Below are 11,427 nucleotides of genomic sequence, written 5' to 3' on the forward strand. Positions count from 1 at the left end.
AAAACTCACCCCAAAGGAAAAAAATGCACAAGAACAGCTAAGAATACTTTGACGAAGGGCAACAGTAAAGAAAGAATTGCTGTATCAGCTAAGATAACATTCAATAAAGATATGGTAATTAAAACAGTGTAGCTTAGTGGCACAGAACCTGCCTGCCATGTGCAAGGTCCTGGCTCAATCCCAAGCCAAAAAAAAAAGGCATGATTTTGGCATTAGACCAGATAAACAGTTCATTAGAAACCAGGAGTTTGGAAAAGGGATCATGCATATGGAAAAATTAAGTATGTGCTAAAAGTATCATTTCAAATCAGCAAGAAAGGATGGGACTAGTCAATAACAGTAGGAGAAAGTTTGGGAAAACCTCTAGTTAGATCCCTACCTCACGGCTTATGTGAAACTATAAACCCCTACCTCACAGCCTTGTGAAACTGTAAATCCCTACCTCACAGCCTTGTGAAACTAGTTAAATCCCTACCTCACAGCCTATGTAAACTTGGGTGGGAGGGTCATGCCGTTATCATGAACTGTTTCTGTTCAAGGCTAAATCATGGCTCCCCCAAGGATGTCCTCATCCAAATCCGTGGGACCTGTGAAGCTGTTATCTTACATGGTGAAAGGGACTTTGCAGACATGATTAAACTAAGATTGTCCAAACGGAGAGATTATCCCAGATTATCCAGGGGAGCCTAACCTGTACTCAAGGAAGGAAGGTGAATCTGCGTTAGGGAGAAAGAGAAGAGACGTGGACCCTGCACCTCTAGAAGACAAGGCGGAGAGGCTCTAGAGGGATGGGCCCTGTGAAGACCTTTTTAGAACTCTGTCCTCAAGAACAGTAATGTGGCTCAAGCGGTAGCGTGCTCGCCTGGCATGCGTGCGGCCCAGGTTCGATCCTCAGCACCACATACAAACAAAGATGTTGTGTCCGCCGAAAACTAAAAAATAAATATTGAAAAACTCTCTCTCTCTCTCTTTAAAAAAAAAAAAAAAGATTGTATATTTAAAAAAAAAAAAAAAAGAACAGTAAGACAACAAATTTGTACTGTTTTAAGCCACTAAGTTTATAGCCATCTATTACAGCTGTAGAAAATCAATTTAGCTGGCAAAATGTTCAGTCCCTTCCCGAGTCCTCGCTGTAATCCAGGCAATAATTTAGAGATAACAGCACCACTCAAGACAGAAGGCATCTCTATCCTCGCGGAATCCACAGTCCCAGGCAGACAACCATGAAATAACTATCAATCCATTTGTTATGGGATTCATGGATGGTTGTCATGAGTTTCTCTGTAACACAGAGTGCTAACTCCGAGCGCACCGAGACAAGGAGCTGATTCATCTTGAGGGACAAGAGAAGGTTCTCTGCAGATATGATACTTAAGCTGGTCACAGAAAGGAGCACGAATTAATGAGGCCAAAAGAAAGCAAGGACTGATCAAGGCAGAAAAGCAACAAGTGCCAAGGCCCTGGGGCGGGAAAAAGCTTCAGGTTAAAAAGCAGCCAGTGGAGCAGAGCCCAGAGACCACGGGCAGCCAGGCAGAGTCAGGATAGAGCCCCCTCTGGGCCCCTGGTGTGGGATTCTCACCCCTGCTCAGTTGCCTCCCCAGGGAGGCATGCACACCTGTTCAGAGGTCTTCCACAGAGAGTTCCACAGTCCAAACAAATTGTCATCAGCAGACACAGAACAAAAGACTTCAGAGGCTAGCAATTCTTGCAGCAGCCCGGGGTCATATCACCCCAGAAATGGGTGCCCAGGCAGCCCAAGACTTCTTGGAGCCCAAGAATTAGCCCTGTGGCCAAATCAATCACAGGGAGGCAGGAAGAGAGTGATGTGGATTCCCACATAAGCCCTTCCAGGGGAGCTGGAATGACAAAAATGTCACAGGCCAGAGGCAACTGGCCTGGCTGCAGTCAGCAGAGCCAAACCAGAAGGCGACCCCACCCTCCTGCAGAGGGCTTCCTAGCCACAGGCGCTGGGGAAGCCCACGGGAGGCTGGGCATGCCCAGGCCCTGCCACCGGTCCACAGGGCACCATGCAGGGGACTCCCCCAGGCAGAGGAAAGCAATCTTGTCCTTTGTAAAGCTCTGTGGGCCTCCGCAGGGGCCTCCTGGGTGCTGGGAACTGTGGGGGCGTCTTAGGCCAGTGCCATACATTCCCCATTCCTGCCCTTCTGGAATGGGAAAGAGGGGCGGGGAGAGCAGATTCTTACAAACAAAGGCCTAAAATGTTTGGGCTACAGACCGCAGCCCAGGACGAGTCCAAACAGATCACACAGGCAAATGTCGGTGCCCTCACGCAAGGAGTGGAGGCCTGCATCCCGCAGGGCCACCGAGTGTGGTAGAAGTGGGGGGAGCCACAGAGCTGGGCCCTCTCCAAGGGAGCAGGAAGGTACCGATTAATAATGATTAATAATTAGTCTGCAAGTTTAGCAAACAAGCTTTCTCCCAGCCTAATCCCACTTTTTTTTTTTTTTTTTTTTTACTGATGAGACAGAAATGTGCGGGTTTGACCCTGGGTCCCTTGGTGAGTCACACAGGCCAGCTGCAGACTCGGCAGGAAAAGCCCTCTCCATTCCCTGGGTTTCCCCAGCTGTCACACGGACCCAGGCACAAAGCTCATCAGGACTCCTCAGCCTCAGACCTCACCTTGGGCATCTCAGTGTCCCCAGGCCCTCCCACCTGCCCCCCAGTTACCTTCTGATCCTTTCTTACAGCTCCTCTAGTGGCTGAGGGTCATCTGAGGGCACAGACGGCCCCCACCTAGCTCCCAACCCTGGGAAGCTGGGCAGAGTCCTAAGAGATGAGGGGACACCAGCAGGACTCCAGCTCTGGGTCTCTCAGGGTCTCCTGCAGCCTGGAGCGTAGACACAGCCCCCAGGGCTAAGATGGACATGACCTTGGTGGGCAAGCTTAGGAACCACCTCCATAGGGGCTGGGCACCTGCTTAGGTGCTCAGCCCACCCTATAAGCCCGGCTTCAAGCCGGGACTCCTGCAGGAAATCCTCAGCACCAAGCCTCATCCACAGGTCTGCAGCTCCCAGAGCACGTGGCCTGGGACACAGTCATCACAAAACGCTCCCAAGCCCATGCAGCCCCCTTGCCCCCCTGCTTCGAAAGGCCTTGTCAGCACCCCATGTGGTCTGAAAAAGCCTTTGTGCTTCACCAGGCCACTGAGTAGGTTGACTAACTAGATCATGTCCCAAGCACTTCATTATCCCACATAATTTCCAGAAGGGTCCTATGAAGCACACACGATCATCGTCCCCATTTTACAGAGGAGGCCGAGGCCCAGGAGGTCAGGCAACACCGTCAGAGCTACACTGAGCAGCCTGGCTCCTGAGCCTTCTCTTCACATGCTCCCTCTTCAGCAAGGAAACTGCAGCTTTGTGAATGAGCACTTCCCATACTGTTTTCTAGAAATATCCCTTAACACCGGGCAGAAGCAGCTCAGGAAACATTGCTAAGGGCAGCAGAGAGCTGGCAAAGTCATCGTGACTCAGACGACAACGTGGCCATCTCTGACCTTCTGTCTCTGGAGGCAGCTGGGGGTGGGGACAGACCCACGCCTCTGCCCCTGAGTATGACAGAAGGAACCTGGCCTGAGGCCGCTGGGCTCAAGGTGGACTCTTACAGGCCATCTCTTACCAAAGAGGACCAGCTGGACCCTGGTTTCTGAGAAACAAGGACAGGAAGGAAGCTGGGGCCAGAGGAGCCGGGCCCCCTGCCGACTGGGAGAGAACAGCCAGTCAGTGGACGCTTTTCTAGGATGGTCTGTGGGGTTCCCCAGCGCCTTGGGCTGACATTCCTGAAAATCCTCTCACAGTTACTTACTGCTGCGCGGTCCCCTGCCCCAGGCAGAGCTGGTCCCAGGCTCACACACTCCTACAACAGCAATGAAGTGTCAAGCCTGCTGGAGCCAAGAGAAGCCGGGGGTCTTTCTTATTGCCATAGCGATTGTTTCTCTGGGAATGGATTTTAAAATAACAGACAAGCTGCAGGAGAGAGGAGAGAGAAGGACAGGAGATTCGGAGAGCCCTGGGGCTTTCGGAGACAGTCTCGCCAGCTAGCTGCATAGAGGTCATCCTGTGTAGTGTGTGACTCTCAGAAAAAAGTCCCCTCCCTCCCTCCACTTGCACTGGGCAAGATAGGAGAAGCAGGGTCCTCTACTGCAGCTGCCTCGGGCCCTCTGGAAGTGTCTTCCAGAGCTGGCCTGGTGGGAGCAAAGTGCAGACAAGGTCCTGGCTCCAGGGTCCTTGCAGGTCCTGCACATCTGCGCTGGGGCAGAGGCCACCATGTCATTTCCCAGAAGAGGGAGGTCCGGGCTTTGTCCCTCCATTCATTCCCTTGTTCATTCATAGGTTTGACAAGCATCCAGTAAGTACCTAACCTGCGTTGAGTCAGGCGAGATGCGAGACTGTGGGTGCGGAAACCACTTGGAGGACAATTTAAAGCATCTCACACTACACTTCACTGCCTTTTGCAAAGCTGAGACAATTCTGCAGAATTTGGCCATGTTGCAGGCAGCTCCTTGGAGTCCCCAAGCCAGAACTTGGGGCGGAGATTCATTCCTGCCTCTGGGGGTGTTCGAGGGCTCCACTCCCCTCTGCCCCCCCACTGCCCTTGCCCTTCTTTGGATCCCTTCAGCTGGCCCCCCTCCTTTTGCTCTTCTTCTTTAGCCAGCCTCCTGCCACCAGCAAAGTTGGCACGGGCCTAGGGCCATGCTCACACTATAAAGCCCAGACTCCTTAAGGTGGCAGAAGAGAGGCTTCACGTCCAGCCTCCAAGGCCCAGCCGGTCCCCCTCCTGCCCACTATCCAGTCATTGGCCCGCCCCCTGCCAAGCACATAGGCCAGGCACCTGCAAATAGCTGTGTGTTTGTCCCAAATGCAACCCCCCGTCCCTGCCCCCCACGTCCTTGCTCATCTCCAAGATCCAGCTCAGGCAGTGACCCTTCTGGGGACCTCTGAATTCAGCCTTCATGGGTAGCCAGCCGTTCCTCATGTATGTGGTTGGAGACACCAGCCTAACGAAACTCACCCCAGAAAAGGGCACTGTGGTGCCATGGTTTGAATGAGTCCCCTAGAGCGCATGCATTGGACACCGAATCCCCAGTGCTGCAGTGTTGGGAGGTAGAAACCCAGAGAGGTGATGAGGCCACCCTCCCCTCTCTATCTGATCCACTAGGTGATATATTAATGCCACTGTCTTAGGAGTGGGTTTCTATGGACCACTTGATCGTGGACTTCCAACCTCCCAAACTGTGAGAAATACATCTCCATTCTTTATATATTACCTAGTCTAGCTGGGCACAGTGGCTCAGGAGACTGAAACAGGAGGATGGCAAGTTCAAGGCCAGCCTCAGCAACTTATCGAGGCCCTAAGCAACTTAGTAAGACCCTGTCTCAAAATTTAAAAAAAAAATTAAAAAGGGCTGGGGGTGTGGCTCAGTAACAGAGCACTCCTGGTTTCAAACCTCAGACCTGAAAAAAATAAAAGCTATAAATGACCTCATCTCAAGTACTCAGACTGAAACACATGGCTCCATATATTTGTGCCACAGTACCCCATCTCTGCAGCCTTTGCAAGTTACACCAGCACACTAGATGCCACCAGCCTGAACAGAATGTGCACTGTGGATTTAACAACTGTAAACTCATTTAAGCCCCAGAACAATCTCATGAAAAAGGCACCATGAATCACCCCCAACTCCCACATCCAAAGTCTCCCATGTGACCATTGCTGATAGGCACCCCGCCTGCTCGCTCTGATCCGTTCCACATCCCAGAGAATCCCACACTTGTTTATGGGTGTGACTTTCTCAGCCAGCCTCTGAGCTCAACAAGGGCAGAGACTGGGTCTGAATCATCTCACAGCCCCCAGCACCCAGCACCTAGTCTGTGCCCAAAAGTCACTTCTTGAACACAAGGCACGTGGGGACCAAGAGGCAAGGCCCAAACCTGCAGACACGAGACACAGTGGGGACCACAAGGCCCTGTTGGATGGGATTATTCACTTCCTTGGGGTTTGCTGCGAGCTCCCTACTGGCCAGAGGTCCTTGGCCCTCATGTTGGAGTCCCAGGTGGCTAAATGCCCAACCTGAGTAAGTTTGCATTCCCAAGAAGTGGGGAGTGGAGGTGAGGGGGACTCAGACCAGGCTCCTGTGGCATTCAAGTCTCAAGGTGACCTGGTCAGGGCCCTCGGGGGAGTGAAGCAATAGGAGATTGATTCCATCTCCAGGGAAAAAACTTAGGAAAGCGAGAGCTCAGTCACCAAGTCACATGCAATCAAGGTGCCCAGAGTGAGAATCCCTATTTGACTCCAGGAGCCACGGTTTTCATTGGCAGGCCCAGGCTCAGACCCACGAGGGGCTGTGGAATCCATTTTCTGAGTCCTGGTAAGCATACTTTTATGAACTAGATGGAATACAATAAAAAAAGAGAGTATCACATATGGACACAGTATCATTTTGCAAAACTCATTTCAGATGTGTGTGTGTGTGTGTGTGTAAAATCACCATATAAAAGGTTTTTCTTATTATGGGTCATGATGAAAGAAATCTCGAGAAATCCTGTTCTCAGTGTGGTGTTTTCCAAACCTGGCTACAGGACAAACCACCAGGGACGCCATTAAAATGCAGATTTCCAGGCAGAGTGGCGGTGGGCTCTGGACATGAAAGTTTTTTATCTCCTCAGTTCATTCTGGTGAGCCGAGCCCTGGTATGCACCTCAGGTATGAGAGCAAGACCTAGCCAAATGGTGAGACCCAGTGCAAAATGAAATTTCTGAGCTCTTCATTCTAAAAGTAAGGAAAAAAGCTGTCATCCTAAGTACTGAAATAGAAAGCTCTTTTCTCTTCCATCTGTGGTTTCTGTCTCTTGACTTGCCATTTATTTGCTATTTAAGGCTGTGTTCCCTCTGGCACCAGGACATGCTTGGGGCAAGTGCAGACCCTCCCAGCGTCCCTCCCAGAAATTCCAGAATATGCACTCCTGGGAACGCACATCGCACCAGCCAAGGGACCTAGGCACATGATCCCAGCCATCTCTCCTTTCTAAGATCCACCTTCTTGCAATGGACAGACAACCCCAAGGCTAATGCATCTGCTCAAGAAGATGGGCTAGAGGTTTCTAGGTCTGGCTCCTTGGGTGCAGGGTCCTTGCCCAGATGCCCCCAAGCCCATTTCCAGGACTGCTTGTCCCAGGCCATGCTTCAAGGACAAACCGGCAGTCAAAGTGCCCACTCCTTGGCCAAAGGGTGACAGATTGTGATGGGTGTGGACTGAGCTGGGGGTGCAGATGGAGGGCTTCATGGGTCTGTGGGTAAAGCCCCTCACGGTGTGGGAAGAAACCGAGATAGAGGGTGGACTAGGCTGGCTCCCCACCTGCTTGCCTTTTTCAAGGGCAGAAGCCCGGGGCATTGAAACAATCCCTTCCAAGTCTCAGTGGAGACTTCCCAGTCCATCAAATGTCAGAATGCGGTCCCCAGGTATTACCCCCTCCATGGAAGTCATCTCTAGCTCCTCTCGGGTAGTTCCAGGCTGCAGGGGACTCCAACCCCCTTCCCACACGTTCTATTTTAATTGCAAAAGTAAGACATGAATGTTCCTTGTAAAACATGCAGGCAGAAGGGAAATGGGGTACGTTTGTCTCTCAATATCTGCTGGGGATTGACTCCAAAACTTTCACCACCACCACCACCACCACCACCACCACCCAGGATACCAAACTCCAAAGCTACTCCAGTCCCTTATATGTTCTATGGAAAGACAGTCTGCTATATAATTTAAATCATCTCAAGATGACTTAACAATACCTACTACAATGTAAATGATATGTAGCGAGTCATTGCCTTGTGTGGTTTAGAGAATAATAACAAGAAAAAAGTCTGTACATGTTCCGAACAGATGCAAATTTTTTAAAAAAAATTCCTAATCTGAGTTTGGTTGAATCTTCCGATGCAAATTTGCAGATAAGAGGGCCAGCTCTGGTCCTTGGGTCCAGACCCCAGGTCCCTCCATATAGTTAACTTCTGGAAACAGTTTTCTAAAAACTCTTTCTGTGCACTAATATACTTAGATGGATATCTATTTTGTTTTGTTGTGTGTTTTCTATAAATGAGATCATGCAATATTATTCTGCAACTTGAAAAGTTTACCTATTGCACTGCTCCCTATGCGAGTGGACAGAGACCACACTCTCGTGGGTGTTCCAATAATTCTTCTAATAGAAGCCTCTAGAAGTATTTTCAAACAAAATGAGGGAAACAGAATTGCGTGAAAACTTATGCAGAAGTACCTTTAGCCTTTCCCGGGTCCCTCCTCCAGATGTGAAGTGGTGCCCAGTAGGGCATTGTGGGAATTCGTCGTGGGAGATCTCGGGTTTGGTAAATATCAAGGGGCAAAAAGAACGGGGAACCTCCTGTCTATCATCAGCAGAGTAGGACGGAAGGCCGCTTCGGATTCGGAGAAGGAAGATATGGGATCAGCCCCAAGTTGCCATTGAACTTGGGAACCCTCTCTGGGCCTAGTTCTCTGTTGAAGGAAAGTTAATACTTTAATAACTTAATTAAGTTAACGGATTAAAGTTAATTGGTTCACGGATCGGGAGCGGGAAGGCACGGGTCCAGGCCGTGTGTCCCCGCGCGGTAGCACAGGATGCGGGTTGCAGTTACTAAATGGGGGACAGCTAAGTTCCAGCGGAATCGACTGGAGCGCCACCCGTTTCCTTTGCGAATTCAAAAGCGGGAACCCACTCAACCTAACAGTCCGGAGGTGGCCAAGGCGCCACCTGCCGGCAGAGGAAGGGGAGGCGGGCGAGTACCGGCCGCTTGGGCTGAGTGACCCCGCTCCTTCCCGGACCCCTGAGGCGGAGACTTCGGATCCGAGGAGGCTCCACATCCCTGGGTGGCCGGAAGGTCGCAGCCTGGGCTCGGTCCCAAAGACTGGACGGAGTGGCCCCGCTGGTGTTGCGGAGAGGTCGACAGGAAAGGCAGGGGACCCAGACGCACGGCCTCGGCAACCCAAGGAACTGCTCCCCAACACAAAGCCGCGGCCGCGCAGGTGAGCGCGGCGGGGCCACGTGAGCCGGAGAGCAGAGCCCAGAGCCCCGCGCCTCGCGCCCTGGCGAGCCACAGGCGCCCCCTCCGCGCGTCCCCGCCGCAGGTTTGGACGACCTCCACTCGGAGACCCGAGCCGAGGGGCGAAGGGTGGGAAAACCAGGCAGCGAGGGAGAGTGGGCGCGGCCTGAGACCACCGAAGTCCCCGGCGCCCCAGGATGCGGCCACCCCGCCCCGCGGCCCCGCCGTCCCTCGTTCCAGGCGATCCCGGTCCCCAACCCCTGCACCCCAGCACCGGATCACCCAGCCATCCCTCGCTGCGGTCGCCCGGCGCCCCCAGGCCCCGCTGCCCCGCGCTACTCACCGGCGGCTCGCGTAGCCGCTTCCAGGAGAGCCGGCGCCCGGCTCGGGGTAGCCGTGCTGCTGCTGCAGGGCTGCGGCCGGGAACGGGTAGAGGAAGCCGGTGGCCAGCGCCGAGCCGCACAGGCAGCAGCACGCCCACGGCAGGAGCAGAGCCAGCTTCATCTTGAGCGATCGCCCGCGGGGACCCGCAGTCCCCGGCGCGGGGACTACCAGGGGCGCACTGGCGGCCGGACCGAACCCGCGGCCCGGGCGGGAAGCGGAGGGAACCGGCCACAAGCGAGCCTGGGTCCGAGCTGGATGTGTCTGGGCGGGGGGCGCCCACGCCTCTCCAGGGCCGGCTTTTCAAATTCGGCGAGGTGGGCTCTGCGCCGTCAAAGGGGGCGTGGGGCTTTCTCTTTAACCCTCGGCAGCCCGGGGCCGAGGAGGCGACAGTGGCCTCAGAGCTGGGATGCAAAACTCTGCTGGGGGTCCCGCGAGCCGAGTACCCCAAACACCAGACCTCGCTCGCAAGGGCTGGCGGGGCGGGGGAGGGGGACGCATACACGTTTCAGAATCTTCCCGCACTTCGGTTTTGCAAATACGCTTTGAGCACCCATTCTGTACCTTAGCGATGTCACCCCACGTATAGTTAAGCCCCACCACACTGTTCTAGGTAGGAAGTGATACCACGCCCACTTTTCAGAGGTGGAAACTGAGGCTCAAAAATGTTCAACTAGAAAAATACATGTCTTCTGACTCCTTAGGCAAAGTTCTGGTTACACCAAGGCCAGTCTGCTAGCAGAGCAGCCGACAGGGACTTCCCTGGAAACTTATAGCCCTTTCACCACCAAGCCCTACCTCACAGCTCACTCATCAAGGTGAAAACCGGTGGTTCCTGAGAAGATGTTCTACAATCCCACCTTTTACAGATAGAAAAGCTAAATTCCAGAATCCCCACTGTGCCCAAAGCCAGCCTGGCCCAAATTGGTCTTTCCTGGGCTATGGGATTCCCACAGTGCTTGATACTCCCTAAGGCCCCCACAGTGGAGACAGATTATACTGGAGATCCAGCCTGTTTCCCCTCTCCAGATTAACTGTGTTCCCCTCTCCAGATTAACTGCCCCCAAAGCATCCCAAGGGCTGGCTCCAAATCATCCCCGAGCCCCTCCCCCTCCCCTGCTAAGAGTAGGAAGCTGCTAATCTGCAGAACACCTGTAGGACCGGAGAGAATTCATCCAATAGGGAGGTGCCTGCTGGATCACTGCACATTTTGTAAAAGGATTGCTGGATTGTTGCTAGAAGATAGGAAGATGCTGTTGAGAGTGTGATGGGACAGGCCAGCTCTCAGGAGTTGCCATCTTGTCACATGCCCTGATATGTCCCCATAGGTACATATACCATGTATACCCTCTGGTGCGCATATCCAGAGATATCATATCTCCTCCACCACCCTGTTCACTCAATTCCTTTAAATCCCAACCCTTCCCAAGTCCTTGGTCTCTGTCTTGGAGGCAGGGCTGGTCCTGTGAGCGTGTACATCCCACTAACAGGAGCTATAACTTGGACCAAGTACCACTTCCTTCCACTCATCCTCCATCCCTCCCTCAAGGTCTAAAAGATTTGGAGAATTTGGGTTATCAGGGGGTTTTCAGTGCCTCCCCCAAAAGGAATCTGAACTGTGCTCCTTGGGAAGCTGGCCAACACCTAACCAATGAGGTCATTCCCACCAGGCTTTGCAAACACTCTGCCTTCCACCTTCCCTCTTGGACTTGCATAATGAAGTCAGAAAGACCAGAGAGATTCCGCGTTGCTGGAAGCTGCCTTGAATGTATGCTATATGCATTACAGCAAGGAAACGAGAATTTGTTTTTATCTTAAACTCATTTTTTCCCGGTGCCATGGGCTACACCCAAGACGGAGGAACCGAGAAGTTTGGGCTAACTCTACTCCGTAAAGCAAAGGATTGTGTTAGGATGAAAGTCTTTGTGGGGGGAGAATGAATGCATTCTAGAAACTTCTGTCCTCTTCTTCCTATCTG

At 52.7% G+C, this 11,427-nt stretch overlaps 1 protein-coding gene across 1 annotated transcript in view; it reads right to left on the bottom strand.

Moving 5' to 3' along the window:
* The window catches only part of Col26a1 (collagen type XXVI alpha 1 chain), a 128,814-nt gene extending 119,085 nt beyond the window's left edge, over positions 1–9,729 (bottom strand). Inside the window, exon 1 of the mRNA XM_015491464.2 lies at positions 9,412–9,729. Within this exon, the coding sequence (XP_015346950.2) occupies positions 9,412–9,572 (161 nt within the window). The 5' untranslated portion in view covers positions 9,573–9,729. The remainder of the gene's footprint in view (positions 1–9,411) is intronic.
* Between the last annotated feature and the right edge of the window lie 1,698 nt (positions 9,730–11,427).

The sequence above is a fragment of the Marmota marmota genome, unplaced genomic scaffold (genome assembly GCF_001458135.2).
Source record: "Marmota marmota marmota unplaced genomic scaffold, marMar, whole genome shotgun sequence".
Lineage (NCBI taxonomy): Eukaryota > Metazoa > Chordata > Mammalia > Rodentia > Sciuridae > Marmota > Marmota marmota.